Here is a 21,335-nt window from a genome sequence, read left to right as displayed (position 1 = left end):
TTTGATTTTGGTTATATAGCTACTATAATCAAGATAGTGTCGTATTGTTGGAGGGATGGACACAAAGATTGATGGAACAGAATAGAGAACCCAGAAATAGGCACACACAAATATGCCCAACTGATTTTTGACAAAGGTGCAGAAGCAATTCAATGGAGGAAGAACATTCTTGCAGCAAATGATACTAGAACAATTGGACATTCAGAGGCAAAAGAATGAATCTTGACCTGTGGGCAGTGAATTTCTACAATATGGCCCTTTCAGCCATGGTCTTTGTGATTTCCACAAAATGGTTGAGTGGAACTACACAAATGAGGTGCTTGTGGCCCACCAAGGGGACTGGACAGCCTGCTAATTATGCAAATAAGGTACATGGAACCCTTGTGAAAGTGGGACCATGCAAATAAGGTATATGGAACCCTAACAAGGAGATTGTCAATTTTGCCATCCCACTAAGGTTTAAGGTAGCCAATCCTACAGGTGGGAAGGGGACTTCGTCACCACCAAGATGAAGAGCCAGGAATGGACCTCATCATTTGGACTCAGGGTCCCTGTGCTGAGAACCTCCAAGATCCAGGAAAGACAGAAAGCAGTAACACTGTAGGCAGCAGTGGTGTGAGATGGCAGGAACCAGGAGACCGTGGCGTGGTGGATTTTCAGGCCAATAAAAGAGAGAGTTCAGAGCCTTCCAGCTTCCTGGTGGAGTGGGGTGCCTCCAGGCACTTATCCGCGGAGCTAAAGAGCTGAAGGTGGGATGAGGTGGAGGTGTGGGGGGAGTGGATTGAGGCCAGAGGGCAAAGAAAGGAGACCTGTCCTGAAGGTGCTGAGAGGAACACTGCCAGGCCGAGAGGAGCTGAGAGAGCTGTCCTACACTGAAAAAGGAGGGATGTACTCTCCACTTTGGGGGAGTCTTCTAGGCTTCGCCTAAATCCTGATCCCAAGTTGAACCTGTTACTTCCCTAATAAACTCTGTAACTGTGGGTATTGTCTGTGAGTTCTGTGTGGCCACTGCAATGAATTATTGAACCCAGCAGAGATGTAGAGAGTACTGTGGGAGGGATGGCTGGTGTCAGAATTGGTACAAAAGGTCGGAGAGAGGAAGTATGTCCGACTCCCACCTCATAAAGATTCTCCTCACCCTCTGTTAGAAGAGGTCTGACGTCATACCATTTTTACATGACCTAAACCTCACAGTTTATACAAAATTTAATTCAAAATGGATCACGAATTTACGTGCAGAATGTAAAAACTATAAAACATTAAGAAAAAAAGAGGAGAAAAATCTTCGAGATTTATGGCTAAGCAAAGATTTCTTACATTTGACACAAAAGACATAATTGGAAATAGAAAAAATTGATAAACTGGACCATATCAAAATTAAAAATGTTTCCCTGCCAAAGACTACGTGAAGGTGAAAAGACAATCTACACACCGTGAGAAAATATTTACAAACCACGTATCTGAGAAAGGAGGACTATTGTTGTTAGGTGCCCTCAGTCAGCTCTGACTCAGAGCAACCTTATGCATAACAGAAGGAAATGCTGCCCCACCCTGCGCCATTCTCACAATCGTTGCTCTGTTGGAGCTCCAGTGGCAGCCACTGTATCGTTTCATCTCTTCGAAGGTCTCCCTCTTTTTCACTGACCCTCTACTTTACCAAGCACAATGTCTTTCTCCAGTGACTGGCCTCTCCTGATGACACGTCCAAAGTAAGCGAGAAGTCTCACCATCCTGGCTTCCAAGGAGCATTCCGGTTGTACTTCCTCCAAGACACGTTTTTCATTCTTCTGTCAGCCCGTGGTATATTCAATATCTTCACCAACATAATCGGAATGAGTCAAATTTTTTTCTGTTTTCTTTTTCATCATCCAGCTTTCGAATGCATATGAGGATATTGTAAGGCCATGGCTTGAGTCAGGTGCATGTTAGTCATCAAAGTGACATTTTTGCTTCTTAATACTTTAAAGAGGTCTTTTGAAGCAGATTTGCCTAATAGGTTGTTTGATTTTTTTGACTGTTGCTTCCGTGGGCAATGATTATTGATTCCAAAAGAATAAAATTCTTGGGAACATCAATTTCTTTGCCATTTACCATGATGTTGCTTATTGGTCTGGCTATAAGGACTTTTGTTTTCTTCATTTTCAGGCATAATCCATACTGAAGGCTATAGCCTTTGACCTTCATCAGTAAGTGCTTCAAATAGTCTTCACTTTCTTCAAGGAAGGTTGTGTCATTTGCATATCGCAGGTAGTTATTGAGCCTTCCTCCAATCCTGATGCTGCATTTTTCTTCATATAGCCCAGCTTCTAAGATTATCCGTTCAGCATATAGACTAAGTATGGTGAGAGAACACAACCCTGCTGCATATCTTTTCCAATTTTAAACCACTAAGTATCTTTTTGCTTTGTTTGAACGACTGCCTCTTGATCCACGTACAAATTCCTCATGAGCACAAGTATTATGAAAGGAGGATTTGTATCTAGAATATTTAAAGACCTATCAAAACTCAGCAATAAAAACAAAACAATCTATTTAAAAATGTGCAAAAGACACAGGCACTTTACAAAGAGTATATACAGGTGATAAACAGGCACATGACAAGATGTTCAACATCATTAAAAAAACCTACAGGCATCAAGTCATTTCTAACTCATAGTGACCCTGTAAGACAGAGCAGAGATGCCCCACAGGGTTTCCAAAGAGGGGCTGGTAGATTTGTACTGCTGGCCTTTTGGTTAGCAACCATAACTCTTAACCAGTGCACCACCGGGGCTCTTCAACTTCATCAAATCCATTACCGTCGAGTCGATTCTGACTCATAGCGACCCTACAGGACAGAGTAGAACTGCCCCGTATAGTTTCCAAGGAGCGCCTGGTGGATTTGAACTGCTGACCTTTTGGTCAGCACCACTATGCCACCAGGGTTTCCTCTCAACATCATTAGAGAAATATAAATTAAAACCATAATGAGGCATTAGTGCACATTTATCAGACTGGCTCAAATAAAAATAGTGACACCACCAAATGCTGGCAAGTATGTGGAGTAATCGGAGTACTCATACACCGCTGAGGAGAATGTAAAAAGGTACTACCACTCCTGAAAACAGTTTGGAAGTTTCTTATGAAACGAACCATGCAATTACCTGATGATCCAACAATTGCACTCTTGGACACTTATCCCAGGGAAATGAAACCTTATAAGTATTATGAGTAAAGCTAAGAACATTTGTGTACAAAAGAAACTGTACACAAATGTTCTTAGCTTTACTCATAATAGCCTGAAACTGGAAACTGCTCAGATGTCCGTCAATGCGTGAATGTTTACACAAACTGTGGTACATACATGCCATGGAATACTATCCAGGGACAGAAAGAAAAGCAACTATTAATACATGCAAGAACTTGGATAAATCTCAAGGGAAATCTGCTGAGTGGAAAAAAGCCAGTTCCAAAATATGTATTTTATGATTCCATTTATATAACATTCTTGAAATGACAAAATTATAGAAATAGAGACGAGATCAGTGGTTGCCAGGAATTAGGAATGGAAGGGCTGGGCAGGAACGAGGTAAGTGTGGTTATAAATAGGCAACACTAGGGATCCTTATGGTCGTGTAACTGTTCTGTATGTTGACTATCGTGGTAGATACAGGGACCTATGCATATGATGAAATTGTAAAGAACTAAATACGCACACACATATACACAAGAGCAAAAGTAAAACTGGGGAAATCTGAATAAGATCGGTGTATTATATATTTTTTATTATATCAATGTTAATATTCTGATTGTGATAGTGTTCTATAGTTTTGCAAGATGTTACCATGAAGGAAAACTGGATAAAGCATAGATGGGATCTCTCTGTATTATTTTTACAACTGCATGTGAGTCTACAATTATCTCAATAAAATTTTCAATGAAAAAGACTAACAATTCCAAGTATGGGTGAAAACCTGGAACAAGTGGAAATCTCATTCATTGCTGGTGAAAATTCAAAATGATACAGTAGTTTGGAAAAGGTTTTGTCAGTTTCTTATAAATTTAAGCATACATTTACCTTGCCACCCATCAATCCCACTCCAAGAAAATGAAATAATGTGTCAACACAAATAACCTAAACACAAATGCTCATAGAATACTTATTCATAATAGCAAACAACTGAAGGCAACTCAAATATTTATCAACTTGTGAATGGATAAACTATCATACAACCCTACAAGGCAATACTACTCAGCGTTAAGAAGCCACACTATCCATACATGTTACAACATGGGTCAATCTCACTAGCATATGCTACATGAAATAAGGCAGGCACAAAAGCTTACTGTATAATTCCATGCGCTGCTTATTGTATGATTCCATTTATAGGACAATCTAGAAAAAGCAAAACTATTAAGACAGAGTTCCTAGGTGGCACAAATGGCTTGTGCTCGACTTTTAACTGTTCCACCTTTTAACGTAACCTTGTGCTTGACGTTTGAACCTAGCCAGTGGCACCTTGGAAGACAGGTCCGGTGATTTGCTTCCAAGATTATGGCCCCCCCCCCCAAAAAAAAAAAAAAAAACCCTATGGACCAGTTCTACTTATACACATTACACTTATTACACATAGGGTAATCATGAGTCAGAATTGACTTGATCACAACAGATTTGAGGGGTTTTTTTTGTGGGGGGAGGGGTGTTTATTAAGACAGAAATCAGATCTCAGTTGTTGCCAAAGCCTGACAATGGGGTAGGGGGTAGAGGTGTTGGTTTCCAATGAGCAAAAAGGAATTTTTTTTAATAATTTTTATTGTGCTTTAAGGGAAAGTTTACAAATCAAGTCAGTCTGTCACATATAAGCTTATATACGACTTACTCCATACTCCCACTTACTCTCCCCCTAATGAGTCAGCCCGCTCCCTCCTTCCCGTCTCTTCTTTCTTGACAATTTTGCCAGTTTCTAACCCTCTCTACCCTCCTATCTCCCCTCCAGACAGGAGATGCCAACACAGTCTCAAGTGTCTACCTGATACAAGTAGCTCACTCTTTGTCAGCATCTCTCTCCAACCCATTGTCCAGTCCCTTCCATGTCTGATGAGTTGTCTTCGGGAATGGTTCCTGTCCTGGGCCAACAGAAGGTTTGGGGACCATGACCACCGGGATTCCTCTAGTCTCAGTTAGACCATTAAGTCTGGGCTTTTTATGAGAATTTGGGGTCTGCACCCCACTGATCTCCTGCTCCCTCAGGGGTTCTCTGTTGTGCTCCCTGTCAGGGCAGTCATCGATTGTGGCCGGGCACCATCTAGTTCTTCTGGTCTCAGGATGATGTAAGTCTCTGGTTCATGTGGCCCTTTCTGTCTCTTGGGCTCATAGTTATCGTGTGACCTTGGTGTTCTTCATTCTCACAAAGCAATTTTTTGTGGTGATGAAAATATTCTGTATCTTGATTGTGGCAGTGGTTACATGCTTGTTGAAACTTATCAAACTGTATGCTTAAAAAGCGTGAATTTTATTGTATGTAAATTATAAACCAAACCTACTGCTGTCAAGGCAATTCTGACTCATGGCAACCCCATGTGTTACCCAGTAGAGCTGCTTCATAGAGTTTTCTTGGCTCTTTATGGAAGCTGATCACCAGGCTTTTCTTCCATGGTAGCATTGAGTGGTTTTGAATCACCAAACTTCAGGTTGGTTACACTTCACTTTAAAAAATACTTAGCAGGACTTCTGAATGCGTGACCACTATACTGGAATACATTGTATTTCTGTATATTAGCAACAAATAGAAAATGAAATTTACATCTACACCATTTACAACAGCATCGGTAAACATCAAATTGTCCAGGACTACACCGAATAAGAGGAGCACAACATCTCTACACAAAATAACTAAAAAAATTACTAAAACTACAGAATATCTAAATAAATGAAAGATATAACAAGTTCATTGTTTGGAAGGCTCGAATTTATAAATAAGTCAATTCATCCAACCCAAACTGATCTGTAGATTTTAATGTAATCTCAATCAAAACGTCCACAAGTTTTTTGTTTTAAGTGAAAATTGAGAAACCAAATTTAAAATTTCTTTGGAAAAGCAGAGAGCTAGGAAGAGCGAAGGCAAACTTGAAGAATGGCCCAGACAGCAAATTTTTTATTTTAAAGCTAGAGTAATTAAATGGGTATGATATCGGCTCAAGGAATTTACAAAAAGACCCAGCCATGTAAAGGTACCTGGTTTATGACAAAGCCCATTGCCATTGAGTCAATTCCAACCCACAGTGACCCTACAGGACAGAGTAGAACTGGCCCATAGGGTTTCCAAAGAGCAGCTGGTGGATTCGAACTGCCGACTTCTTTGGTTAGCAGACAAATATTTAACTTCCGTGCCACTGGGGCTCCATTTATGACAAAGACTCCACTAAAACGCAGTGGGGAGTTTATAACAGTATAAGAAATAATGCTGGATCATTTTGATATTTATATGGAAAAAACTCCTACCTCATACTCTATATGAAAATTAATCCTAGATGGACTACAGACCTAAATGTGAAAGGTAAAACAATAAAGTTATTAGAATATAATAACATAATATCATTATGACCTTGGGATAGGCAAAGATTTATGCAACAGGACACAAAAAGGTTAACTACTAAAAAAGAACGTTGTATGTGGTTTCATTAAAATCAATAACCTCAGTTTATTATCAAAATAAACCATTCTGACAGCAAAAAGGTAATGCACAGAGTCTGAAAAGAAATGTGTGTTTTATATTTTGTACCTTATAAAAAGGACTTATATCCAGGCTAAAATATAATTTCTACAAACTAAGAATCCCAAGGGGAAATAAAAGGCAAATTTCGTTGCAAAACAGCATATACAAATAAACCCTAATCATATGTAAAAGTGCTCAGATTAATTAGTCTTCTGGGAAATTCAAACCCCAGTACACCCACTCCTGACTTATCCTGACAAAGACCAGGTCCTTATGGTCTTTGTAACAATCTGTGTTATGCCAAGCAGGATTTCCTGCCCTAGACTCCCTGGCCCCAGCCCTCCCAGCTGGGTGGTTGTGGCCTTTCTGTACCTGTGGTGGTCATGGGGTCAGAGTCTACCTGCTGGAATCTGAGTCCACGCTCTCGGCTGCTGAATGAGTGTCCTCAGCTGCCAGGCATCCCAGCTCGGGCTCCGTGGTGCGTTCCACGCGGGAAATGGGGCTACTTGCACCAGGCAGTGTGTGGTGAGTTCAGCCAGCAGGCAGCTTCTTAGAAGCAAGCATTGCCTGCCACCTGCACCCTGCTCCCAGTGCTCACTCCTCCCCCACCCATGATAGGGGAGGGGAGTAGGGCTGCCACGAGGTAGCCAGGGAGAGAAGGCACAAGCTGGAAGGAGGTGGAGCTTCGGCCGCCCCAAGGGGCTCCAGACAGGGGTTAAATACTCAGCTGTAGGCCATGATTCCCAGTATTGTGTGATTGTCCACCATTATGTCATCTGCTGTGATCTTCCATGTGTTGTAAATCCTACCTCTATGATGTTAATGAGCTAGGTTTAGAGGCAGTTATGTTAATGAGGCAGGACTCCATCTATAAGATTAGGTTCTGTCTTAAATCAACCTCTTTTGAGATATAAAATAGAGAAGCCAGCAGAGACACTTGGGGAACCTTATACCACTAAAAAAGCAGTGTCAGGAGAAGAGCACATCCTTTGGACCTGGGGTCCTGGCACTGAGAAGCTCCTAGCCCAGTGGAAGATTGATGACAAGGACCTTTCTCTAGAGCTGACAGAGAAAGAAAGCCTTCCTCTGGAGCTGACATCCTGAATTTTGGACTTCTAGCCTACTAAACTGTGAGAGAATAAATTTGTTTGTTGAAGCCATCCATTTGTGCTATTTTGGTTACAGCAGCACTAGGTAACTAAGACAGATCTTTTACTATTGTCGTAAATGTGAAAAGTCAGATAATGAGACAGTCGATAAGTGAGGAGTATATCTACTAGTACACAGAGGAACAAAAAAAAATAATTATACCAATTGTTGGCAAGGATGTAGAGCAATAGAAATGCTTGTTTACTGTTGGTATACAAACACGTAGGAAAACTGGCACCATCAAAGTCGATCACACACATACCGTAAGACCAAGTAATTTTACTCATATTGCTATATTAAAAATAAATGTATGCATATAGACACCAAAAGATATGTACAAAAATGTTACTGCCTGCAGTATTCTGAGAGCCCCAAACCGTACACAACTCAAATGTCCATTAGAAGTAAAAAATGGATTGAAAAAGAAAGTATGGTGTATTCACACAATGGAATATTATACAGCAACTTAAAAAACACCCAGTACTATACAGCAATGAAAAAGAGCAAACCACTGCTACGTAGCGTAGAGGCATTCCATGAACGCAATGTTAAGAGAGGTCCTCGGTGGTACAGTTTGCCTCGACTACTAACCTAATGGTTGGTGGTTCAAACTCACCCGGTGGGGCTGTGGAGAAAGGCTTGGCACTCTGTTTCCATAAAGCTAACAGCCAAGAAAACCCTATGAAGTAGTTCTACTCTGTAACACACAGGGTCGCAATGAGTTGGAATCAACTTGACAGCCATGAGTTTTTTTGGTTTAATGTTAAGGGAAAGGAACCAGCACAAAAAGGACATACTGATTGCATTTATATGAAGTTCAAAACAGCCTATACTGATATACAATGATTAAAGTCAGAACGGTGGTTTTGTTTGTTGAGAGTAATGTCTGGAAGTGGCAAAGGAGGTTTCTGAGATGATGATGGACTACATCTTGATTAGGGTGGTGGTAAAACAGGTATGTTCAATTTGTAAAAATCTATAGAATGGTAATTTAGGATTTGTGTTTTTCCCTGTACATATATTTCAACACAAGTTTACAAGCAAAATGGGAGAGAGCAGCAGACATAGCCATTAAAAACACAGCATGAATTCTCCTGGAACACACCATTATATCAACTTCCGCGTATCTTAGACTAAAAGCTCTAAGTACACAGGGGTCTTCTAAACGCTACAAATATATTCTTCTAAGAACACAATCTCAGAATTTAGCCGGATTTTGCCAATGTGGTAATGACAGGGTGCATTTAAGAGTGTAAATCTATAGCAAGGTGTATATAAATTTTTGTATGCGAGACTGACTTGATTTGTAAACTTTCACTTAAAGCACAGTAAAAATTAAAAAAAAAAAGTGTAAATCTAAACATGCAGTGAATCTCAAATGATCCCATTTTAATATTGGATAATTTAAATTTTACCATAATAGCAACACTGGCATGCAGAAGCTATATCTTAAAAATAAGATTGGTGCATGTATTTGCTTGATGAAACTTTCCCAGAAACTCCACAAGCTAATGCTTCAGTATGTATCTCATTACTAGTAGTTGGAATTTTTCCAACTGCTAGGGCAAAAGGGTGAAAACATTTAGTCATTGCCAAATTCTCACAGTGTATTTCTTTGGACCACCAAGTAGAAAACTCCACACGTTTATTTAGCCAACCAGACTACTTAAAAATTCTTCCGTGTACACCATCTCTTTTTGCTTAAACATTTTGTTATTATGCTATTAATTTTTTTAGAATAATATTTTTATTACCCCAACAAATACATAGAGAAAATGAATAAGCAAACGGCTGAGGAACAATGCTGTAATTATAAGATTAACAGAAAATACCGGTGCCTTTTTAGAAACCTTGTTAGAGCATATATTATGCTGTTGTGTTCTGGAGAGGGAAGCAGGTCAGAAAGATGTGATTCAAGTTTACTGAGTGAAGAACACACATTTTATTTAGAAAACGATCATGTTTGTAATAACCAAAAAAAAAAAAAAAACCCCAGTGCCGTCAAGTTGATTCTGACTCATAGCAACCCTACAGGACAGAGTAGAACTGCCCCATAGAGCTTCCAAGGAGCACCTGGAGGATTCCAACTACTGACCTTTTGGTTAGCAGCCACAGATAGCTCTGAACCACTATGCCACCACGGTTTCCCATGTTTGCAATAAAACCGAAAATGTCGAATGCAAAGTGGCCATAATATTCTGACATCAAAGGAGCATATATGCACACATTTTATTATTGAATTATTCCAATTCTCAGTTACGAAACTTGACATGTGAGATAAATTATCAATCAGGAAAAGAGAAAAAAAATTAAATCTGTACTGCAGCTTTAAGAAGACAGAAAGACTGATCTTTTTAACATCTTCCTTCGGACATTTTATACCTAAAGTTTTTCTTTGTAAACTGTTTCCAAATCATTTGCTTAGTAATTATTTAAAATAACTTAATAACTTAAAAAAACAAACTAACATGTCATGCATGTACTACAGGTCCAAGCATAAAATTAAAACAAGATATCCTCTGTAAAGCAAATATATTTATTATGCATTTTCATATACATAGGGACTTTTGCATAATATAATACAAGGAATAAAATAAAACTTTTACAATGTGAAATTCAATGTACAGTTTAGGCTATTTACAGACCTCAAACCAAAAAAGAAAGCTTTTGTCTGCAACTACATTTGCTGAAAAGTGTAAATGGAGGACATTAAGCAAAACAAACATTTGCATAGCCAAAATGATATTGAGAAAAGTACTTACTCCTGTTTCTTAAGTAGTGAACTATTTTTAGTGACGATTCTGGTGAGGGTAGAGACAGGGCGAGGGACAAAAGACAGGGCTATACGCTGCAGCACACACTAATGAGTTCTGGTCAATTTTCCTTCCAAGATCTTTCCTACAAACATTCAGATTTTTAATGACTATATTTTATCACTTCCCTTATTATCAACTCATGACTTTTAGGCAACGGGAAAAGATGCAAAGTTATAAAAATGTTATAAGCACATGGCATCATAGTTGTATAGAGGCAAGAGCTGATTTATAAAATTTAAACATTTTCATTTCAAAAATAGCTATCTAGGGGTTTTATACCTGGGGGACTATACTTGTTCTTCTTAATGGAACAGAAGGCATTTTCAGTCACGACATTAAGTCCCCCGCAGAAACAAATAAGCAAAGCAGGGCACCTCCAGCACCCTCATCATACTTATCCCAACTGAAAGCCATTTATGACCTATTCTAAAAAATAATTTATATAAAAACATCCAGAAGAATAATTACTTTTGAAAATCGCGTTTTCCCAACAGGTTCTCTTCCTACCAACTGTTTCAAGTGTATATAGTATGGATATGAAAACATTCAGCTCTTTGAAAAACACAAATCCCTTATTTAATGAGTACTATCTCTGCCCTTTGGCCACAAGGTGCATTTTTGTAACAAACAATAAAATTAAATAAATACAATTCCAATAATTCAAGGTTAATAGAAAAACTATTAGGGTTTTCAGGGTTCTCTTTCTGAAGAAAAATACACCTAACAAGAAATTAGAATTCATCTTCTACAGTGTTGTAAATGTGCTGTGTTTGAGACATGAGTAAAATTGGTTTAATAGGATGTGTTCATATTTATTAAAAGAATCACTGACACTCTTAAGGCTACTTTGCAAGAGTCTTATGAAGTGTATCTAGTAAATGTCCCATAGGGACAAGAATTCAATACTTGAAACATTCACATTCGAGTTATCAGTATTGCCATGTCACCTTAATATTGATTGAACTTATCTTCTATTCCTGATTACTACTTATATCAATGATATAAACAAAATGGGTTTTGCTGACTTTAAAGAACAAAAACAAAAAAGCTGTACACTGAGATTCAAGCGGAATATTTGCCACAGGTACACATACCTATTTCTTTGTATAATGTTTCATATACGACATGTCCTTCATATACTAAGATGACATTACTGACCTCTGTTACTATGTCATATTATAAAGATTTTTCTGGTAGTAGCAATGGCTTTGTGCTGAATCTCCAAATTCTCTTTCTTCATTCCTCCATATCGACGGCAACGGAAAGAATAGAATTTTTTGTTTGTTTTCTAAGATTAACAGCGCTCATTCAAAGATCAAACCCACAACCTTGGTTTCTAAACAACTGTGCTAATCTTTCCAGACATACACACACCACCCACCTAACATTAGCACCACTGGTTTAAGTGCATCCAGGAGGCCAAGGCTGCGGGTCACATGCTCAGTTGAACCAGTCAACTTTGCTTTTTTGGTCAGAGACTTCCCCCTTAACCCTGGCATTGAGCCACCCTGCACGCAACTGTCAAAAGACTAGGAAAGAGTATGTAAATAGAACAGTGCAAATCCATCACTATTATTTATCAAATCACAATAAAAAAACACATGTGTGCTACGACGGATGGGTTAGTGGTATAATCTGTGAAGGACAGTACATATCTCATCAAGAATATTCATCCAACTAAACTATCAAAATTGATCCAACTGACTTTGAGTGGGGGCTCTTTTGGTCATGCAGTGATTTACAAAATAAAAGCCGCTGAGAGAGAAACTAGCATTAACATTTATAATGGTCAATTACACGTTCTTTAACTGGAAGGAAGAGGGACATAGGGTCAATGAATTGTTCAGGGATCCAAAATCTACCCTCAGGTGCATCGCCTTCTGTACACACATGCAACTGAGGCATGGATTTTTCCCTGAGAATTTTCACGCCTCAGGAATGATAGTCTGTCTTCTTGGAGGTGGAATGACAAGTGAGTGGAAGGTGAAATAGCAACCCAGTGAATGAAACAGAACTTTGTTCTGCCTGCAATCTGGCGTTCGTTTCCATTTTGGACACTTTTAGCAAAGATGAGGATTCTACTTGGAAAATCCAGATTTAAACTACTTACAGCAGCTCCCTAAAATACTAGAATTAAAAAAATTCAATAAACCATTTTTTACCTCAATATGGCATCTATATAGAAACTTATTTTTATCCAATGCAGCTGTAGTGAACATAAAACAGTTGCAAAATTTACTTTATTGAGCAACATTATTTTTAAAGATACAAGAAAACAGTCCATACACTACAACGATGCAAACGTGACTGAAACAATATGCCTACGTTTCTTTTGCCACAAAAAGAAAAAAAAATAAATACAAAGAACACTGCCTTTTCATATAGACTTGACCATGGCACATGCACATTTATCAAATCTTAACTTAAAATACTTTACTCAAAAATTTTTTTCAGCTTTTATCAGGGAACTGTAGTATACATCTGCATTAAAAAAAAAAAAAAGTGCTTATTCTTGTGTAGTGAATACAAAGCACACGAAATGAAATTTCTTAAGCACAGAGGGTTACGTTGAGAAGGCAGCCTTACTATTTAGGCACATGACAGTAAGTAAGGTAACTGTACTGCAGATACCAAATTCTTCATTTTTTTTTTTTTTTCCAGCAAATCAACAGGCATTTTATGTTTTCATCCAGTAGCTTTAAGGACCACTCCAATCATAACGTCTTCTGTTTCACAGAATAGGAAACTAATAATGCAAAAGGTAAAAAAAAAAAACAAAAAAACCACTAAATTAGTATCCGTGTTATACTTACTACATAACTAAAAATAGTTTTAAGACCTTATATAATACATATGTATGTACTCATACATGTGTGTATATATACATACATGCACACACACACATATGAGTATGTGTGTATACGTATATATATTTTTAGCTACATAAAGCACAAAGTAATCTTGCCTATTAGCGATTCATTATTTACCTTATGAGTCACTTTTAAAGTTTCCACAAAATGTTTAAATTCATGTTTCACTGTTTAATACATACATTTATGCTTTGCCTTTACAAAAAGTACAATCAGAATAAAATAACTTTAAAATAAATCACACTGGACAATTAACTACTTTATATGAATTATTTTTGAATTAGATTTGCCCAGTCTTCCCTAGATTCACATGAAGGGTGTTTATTATTAGAAGATACAGGGAGTTTATTTATAATAATGTTTTACCTAAAGTATATCCCCAAAGAAAAAAGCAGTACATGTGAGAAATTTCAGTTTGCTAAAAGAAAGAGTGCAATTTTGTTAGAGGCAGAAAAATGCTTAAGTGAAATAAATATATTTGTAATATAACCTTGCAAAGATTGCTAATGGAATTTTCAGACTTATTTCGAATACAGGGAATGTGCATCTGAAAAAGGATCCATAACATAAAAACTATGTATCTAATTTTCTCATAAACTTCCTCAATATAATTAGTGATGCATTGTGTGGTGGGGAGGAGGAAAAAAAAAGTTTCCATTTAATAAGTATGAATATTTTAGGGTTTTACACTTAATTCTTTAATCTAAATATAAAAAAAAATAACAGGCTCTAAATTCCCATCTTCCGATACATCCATTTATCATTTTTCCACACCTATTCCTGGTGTGTGGAAACACTACCTGGAGGATTCTTAAAAGAGATCTGTCATAATAAAAATTACCATCTGCAGGTTAAGTCTTTGACTTCTAGGGTGGAAAGAGGGAGATTAATATTTACCAACTATCTACTATAGTGCTGCATAATTTTATTCAAACCAAGAAGAAGAATATTACACAAATAACCCCTCCCTTTGTCACCATCAAAGACCTTTTAAGAGGGAAACGACTGAATAGGAAGTAATTCTTCATCTGAGATGATTCACGCATCCCTCACTCACTGAGAAATTTTTACCGAGAAACAGCCATAGGTCCAAGCACTATTCCAAGTACAAGGTATAGCAGTAAATAAAACAGATAAAATTCCCTACCCTCAGAAAGCTTACATTTTAGTTGGGGGAAGACAAATAATAAACATAATAAATAAGAAAAACATGTAACGTATGTAAAACAAAAAGTGTTTTGTATAAAACAGAGCAGGAAAGGAGAAAAAGGAGTGCTGAGGATGAGAGAATTCAAATTTTAAGAGTGTAAGATGACACTTTGATAGCGATTAGTAGGTGAGAGATGTGGCCATGTGACTAATAGGCAAGAGAGTATTCTAAGTAGAGGGAACTAGAGTTTTGGTATTCTTTATGTTGATGAAGTTTTACCTTTTATAATGGCGTTTCCTTTTTGTAGTTGAAGCTAGGGTCAGAGCCCTCAATCTGAAGCTTCAGGGCTTGTTTAAGGCTTAATTCTGTCTCTGAGGAAGGATACCCTTCTAACATCTCCTGATGCCCTCTATCTTGTATCGTTCGTGGGACTGAAACTCTACCAAGAAAAACCTGGTTGCTTTGAAGATGGTAATTTGGATTTGTCATTATTCCATTTCTCTTCTTCTGTTCCCCACTTTGCTGGTGAATAAGAAACTGCTGTTGAGAGCGACCAATTTCCTGCTGACTCGCAGGTATCATAATCTTGCACTGAGAGTCCGCTGGCATTTGTTTAGATGGTGCACTAGTCCCAGAGTTGGCTGTGGGGCCTCTCTTATCAAACTGTGTCATTTCATATTCTAAAACCTTTGGCTGTGAAGAATTGCTCTGTTTAGCTTTTTTCCCACCAGACCCAGATTTGTTAGAATTTTCAGATTTCCCTCCTTTATTTGCTTTCGTTGACTTCAAACTGGGTTTTACTTGACTCCACTCAAACTCACTACTTGGTGAATTATGACTCTGTCCTAAGGACTGCGTTGTGGACGATGGGGAAACAACTGACTGTCGACTTCTACTACGTGGCAATGAATGCTGCTGAATTTGTTCTGTGAATGACAAGTTATGAAAGCTGTCGATTGGCACTGTTTGAGCTGTTGCTGTAGATGAAGTAGTTCTCAAAGATGAGTTTTTTGAGCTTTTTAGGGAGTTGTTTGACAATGATGACTTCTGACGATCAACTGTAGAATCTGGAGATTCTGAAGGAGAACTGAATGCATGGCCTGGCCCATTAGGTAAACCACGCAATGAAGGCTGCATATCCCCTCCACCAGTACTACCAGAGCTGTTTGATTTAATTGTTAAGGACTGCATTTTTGAAGACACCGATTGGAGAGGTTTTTGCTCCATTGTGTGAACAGGAGATGGAGAACAACCATTTAAACTAGCTGCACCATATTTTTCTAATAATTTAATTATTTGGGAATGTCCATTTTTGGCTGCAACACGCATAGCAGTGCGTCCAAATTGATCAGCATGGTTTGGATCAGCACTGTGTTCTAATAAAACCTGCACAACATCAATGTGCCCTTCCTGGGCCGCAATACAGAGCGCAGTTGCACCTTGATTACATGTATGGTCAACTATGGCACCATGCTCAATCAGAAGCTGAACCACTTTCACATGGCCTTGCCAGGCAGCAGACTGCAAAGCAGATCGCTTTTCGTTGTCTGCAGCATTGACGTCAGCATGATAGGTTATCAGAACCTGCACCATTTCCAAATGGCCTTGCCAGCAGGAAACATGAAGTGCTGTCCTTCCTTCAGCATCACTTGCTTCTACATTTGCACCATTTTCTAAAAAATACTCAGCCATTGTAAGTTGGTTTTCTAAAGCCAAAATATAAAGTGTGGGTCTACCATCAGCATCTTTGTAGTTAACATCAGCTCCATGGCTAAAAAGTAATTCAACAATGTCCCTGTGTCCTTCTAAGGCAGCTACCCGCAGTGCGTTTCTTCCATCATAACCTCTTTGATCAATGTTAGATTTACTTTCTAATAATATTTGAACACAATCATAATGACCTTCTTGTGAAGCTAATATGAAAGGTATTCTGCCATCATTATCAATCTCATTTGTTCTAGCACCTTGCTCAATAAGTGCTTCACATATTAATCTGTGACCTTCAAAAGCTGCCATGTGCAAAGGTGTCCATCCAGCATCATCTCTGTGATTTTCATCTAACCCCCTATCCAGTAGGGTACGTACCACCTCAACATTTCCTTGTGCTGAAGCTATGCTGAGGACTGTCCTACCTTCACTATCAATACTATCCACAGCTGCGCCCCAGAACAAAAGCGTGTTTACAACTGAAGCATGACCCATAGATGCTGCTGCTAAAAGGGGTGTACGGCCATTGTTGTCTGTGTGATCTACATCAGCTCCACCCTCTAGAAGCAAGTCAACCACATCAACATGTCCTTCATAGGCAGCTACCAGCAGTGGAGTCATGCCATCTTTATCACAATGATCTACTTCAGCACCTCGATCGATGAGAAGGCTAACAACTGACGCATGCCCTTTACTTGCAGGCACACAAAGTGCAGCCACAGAGAGCGCAGTCCGGCCATCGACATCCTCGTGATTTACTTCTGCTCCATGGTCCAGTAGGTGTTCCACAATCTCTCTATGTCCCATGTATGCTGCTGCTATCAAAGCAGTTCTGCCTTCATTATCAGCTTTGTTGACTTCAGCACCATGTTGCAGCAAATTCAGGACAATATCCTCATGTCCTCCCCACGCGGCTGCTCTTAAAGCTGTTCGGCTATCAGCATCTGCACAATCCACTTTTACGCCAGCATAAAGTAGGGCCGAAACGACTTCAGTATGGCCACCCCAGGCAGCAGATCTTAATGCTGTCCAACCATCTTGATCAGTATGATTAATATTTGCTCCACACCCAATCAAACAATTAACCACCTTGGTATGTCCTTGTCTAGCAGCTAGGGTGAGTGGTGTATGTCCATGAGCATCTTCTATCTCTAAGTCTGCTCCCCTAGAGACAAGTAAATTCACTACATCGAGATTGCCACTGTATGCAGCATTAGCCAGTAATGTTCTTCCATTTGAATCGCACTGATTTACTGAAGCTCCATTATCTAATAATGTCCGAATGGAATCTTCCCTTTCTAAGGCTTGTCTGACTATGCACGATGTGCGATCATCTTCACTGTTGACGTGAGCCCCAGCTTTAACCAACAGCTGTAGAACTTCTTGTTCCTTGGGTATTAAAGTAGACAGAGAGTCTCGGACAGGTGTACCATTCCATATCATCCACAGAGCTAATTCAGCTGTTTCTAACTGTAAGTTTGAATTAATTAAGTGCAACGCAAATTCTTGTGCTTCCAACGGTGTTAAATCCTTGGCTTGACAGGTATAACTCATAGCCAACATTCTGTGTCCTTCTGCTGCATTACATAAATATTTCTGAGTACAGTGTTTCACATCCAGAAGCCACTCTGCAAAACTATAGTGAAACAGTATTTTAGTGTTTCCTAGTCCATCAACAAGAAGTTTGGAGAGGACATCTAATTTGCGTTGAAAGTCTTCCAAGGTTAATGACATATTTTTGGTCCATACTGCATGATATAATTCCGTTATGGTCAAAGGTCGGCAGGCTGCAAGAATAACATTTAAAATAGGCTGAACCTTTGCAAATTGTTTTCTTACAAAAAGTCTTTGACACAGCCAGAGATACAGACCATTTAGAGTTCCTGGAATATCACGGATCTCTCTTAACATAATAAAATTTTCTACAACTCCATCTAGAACACGTTCCAGATAAAGAAAGCATCCACTGCTTTTAATGTGTAGTTGATTTAACATCTCTGCAGTTTCTTTTGTGAGGTGTTGTCGCAAAGCTTCTTCTTGGTCTAAACGATGAAGAATGTACTGCTGAACATCCTTGACGATATATGCCTTTCGAAGGTCATCTAAACTTATTTTTCGAAAACCTAGAGAAGAAACAAAAAAAGTAGGTGTCATCAGTTAAAAATTATTATAGAAGTTGCCAAATATTGAAAAAGAATGTCTTCAGTGTCCTGATTTTCAGGAAAAAAAATTACCGGCAAACTAATCAATTAATAATATCCATTAGTATTAAATCGAGGGAGCCCTGGTGGCGCAGTGGTTAAGCTGCTAACTGAAAGGTTGATGGTTCAGTGCTAACTGAAAGGTTGGCGGTTTGAACCCCCCAGCCATTCCAAAGGAGAAGGATGTGGCGGTCTACTTCCGTAAAGATCTGCAGCCTTGGAAACCCTATAGGGCAGCTCTACTTTATCCTATAGAGTCATTATGAGTTGATATTGACTCAATGGCAGTGGGTTTAGTATGTAAGTCAAACAGTTTTTCCCACCTCTGAAAAAAAAAACATTGATAGCAGATGAACTACTTTATTTTCCTATCTACAAATGGAACTATTTCTTTTTTTTTTTTAGTGGCTCGGTGCTCCTCTCAACTGCAGTAGTAAGAGATACTAAGCATTAGACAATCTTACATATCTACGAAAGCACCTTGCTAAGATTTTCTGAACTCCCCAACGATTAGTGAAAAAAGTTGTAAGAGCTGTAACAAAATTTTTTTGTTTTTAAAGGCTGATTTTTCCATGAGTAATTTATATATTTACACTCCTACATTTGAATATACGCTAGGCTTAATTATGGGATTGAGTATTTTCATACAATTAGATCATCACCTATCACTGGGTTTAAATTATATTATTTACATACTATTAAATACTATCTCAGATTGTGAGTAAATAGCATGAACTATCTGAGATGCAACTAGGTCAAATATTATTAACGATTCTTCATTGTTATCAAAGCAACTTAATAAAATTCAAATCACTTTAAAAATATACTAGTTACAGCTATTTGAAACTCACTTTAAGTTCTTTAGAAAGGGAACCGTAATTTCATTTTCTGAAAGGAAGTGGTATCATGATTTTATTAGAAAATTATGCATTCATCTTACTGAAGAAAAAAACTGCTCAGTGAGTGAATTCACGTAAGAGATATAAATCTAGAAATTCAGCACAGATTAGTTGTTTTATACTGAGCAATAATGCTTTATTCCATTAAAGAAAGCAAATATGTATCACCTACTATATGTCAGGCCCTGCATGAGAAGATCAGACTTCTAATTTTGTGATGAGAAGTTGGTGATGTATTTTGACCAAGGCAGTAAGATTGACCATATTTGCATTTTGAAAGACCATTCTAATATCACTAAAGGGAGATAAAGAAGGGCTGGAGTTAAACAAAATTAGATAGAGGCAAGACCTTTTAGAGAGATTCTGTAAAATCTAGATAAGAATAACTAAGGCCCTGAACAACTGTGGCAGTAGCAGCAGCAAGGATAAAAATAAAGTAAGGATTTGAAAGTGGTTAAGAGCTCTGCTGCTAACCAACAGGTCATCAGTTCGAATCCACCAGCCACTCCTTGGAAACCCTAACGGGCAGTTTTAATCTGTCCTATAGGGTCACTATGAGTTGGAATTGACTCTATGGCAACAGGTTTGGTTTTGGCTTATAATATGAGCTAGATGGAACAGGGTTGGTAATACGAGGATGGAAAGAGAAAAGCAGTCAAAGTTGATGTTAATATCTGAGTTGGCCAACAGAATGGAAAAATAGATAAATGAAAGATAAATAATAAATCTGGAGAGAAACTGATAAATTCAGTTTTGTAATACTAACTTTGAGGTGCTTAAGTGGACAAGGTGCCTCCTGGGTGGATTCAAACTGCCAACTTTCTGGTCAGTAGTTGAGTGCTTAACCATGTATGCTATGCTAATACATGCTAAAAGAGGCCTGGTGGCACAGTGATTAAAGTACTCAGCTGCTAATCAAAAGGTTGTTGGTTCAAACCCACCAACCATTCCTTGGAAGAAAGGTGTGGCAATCTGCTTCCGTAAAGATTACAACCTTGGAAACCCTATGGCGGCAGTTATGCTTTGTCCAATATGGCGGCAATGAGGTGGACAGGACTCAGCAGTGGATTTGGAGCATATGTCAGGCCTTTGGGTAGCACATACAGTTTTAAACACACATACATTCACATATATTTAAAGAAAGAGAGAGCCTCTCATAGTCTATCCTCATCAAGTCTAGGCAGAACTAAGTGGGATACTAAAATTAGAAGGAGCATAAAACTATTATGATTTTGGTATTTCGTTTGTTGTTGCATTTTTAAAAGCTAAGCAGAGAGATTATAATTTCTGGACAGAAAATCATTTTGTAAAACTAGACAATTATCCTTCAAACAACTCTGTAATTAGCAAATACCTTAAGTCTCATTTATTAAGCATTCACAAATGGAAACCCTGGTGGCGCAGTAGTTAAGTGCTATGGCTACTAACCAAAGGTTCGGCAGTTTGAATCCGCCAGACGCTCCTTGGAAACTGTATGGGGCAGTTCTACTCTGTCCTATAGGGTCGCTATGAGTTGGAATCGACTCAACGGCAGTGGGTTTGGTTTTATTTTTGATTGGATCAAATAATCTAAAATGATATATACCCTTCAGTTTTGCATAGAATAAAAAAGCTACAGATCATTTCAGTTCCTCTCCATATTTACACACTCTGTAAGTTTTTTCAATGATATTTCACTTTATATCTAACAGGAGCTCAAATAGATCTGCCTCTGATGTATTAAATCCTCTCATGTATCTTAATGAATCAGTCCCAACTGTTGTTCCTGACATCCCAGTGAGTCAAAATCATGTGGAAAATGTTTCTGATCACACATCAAGTTAAAAAGAACATTATTTTTTTTCAATC

General features: G+C 38.3%; 1 protein-coding gene across 2 annotated transcripts in view; it reads right to left on the bottom strand.

The window, feature by feature from the left end:
* Nucleotides 1-10,389: 10,389 nt before the first annotated feature.
* The window catches only part of ANKRD50 (ankyrin repeat domain containing 50), a 59,402-nt gene continuing 48,456 nt past the window's right edge, over nucleotides 10,390-21,335 (bottom strand). For both annotated transcript variants that reach the window (XM_049885366.1, XM_049885367.1), the window contains exons 4-5: nucleotides 14,960-18,510; nucleotides 10,390-13,406 (exon numbers count right to left, since the gene is read on the bottom strand). In XM_049885366.1, the coding sequence (XP_049741323.1) occupies nucleotides 14,963-18,510 (3,548 nt within the window). In that variant the 3' untranslated portion in view covers nucleotides 10,390-13,406; nucleotides 14,960-14,962. The remainder of the gene's footprint in view (nucleotides 13,407-14,959; nucleotides 18,511-21,335) is intronic.

This window comes from Elephas maximus, chromosome 5, assembly GCF_024166365.1.
Source record: "Elephas maximus indicus isolate mEleMax1 chromosome 5, mEleMax1 primary haplotype, whole genome shotgun sequence".
NCBI lineage: Eukaryota > Metazoa > Chordata > Mammalia > Proboscidea > Elephantidae > Elephas > Elephas maximus.
Note: the sequence above shows the minus strand (reverse complement) of the source record. Positions and strands in the feature narration are given on the sequence as shown.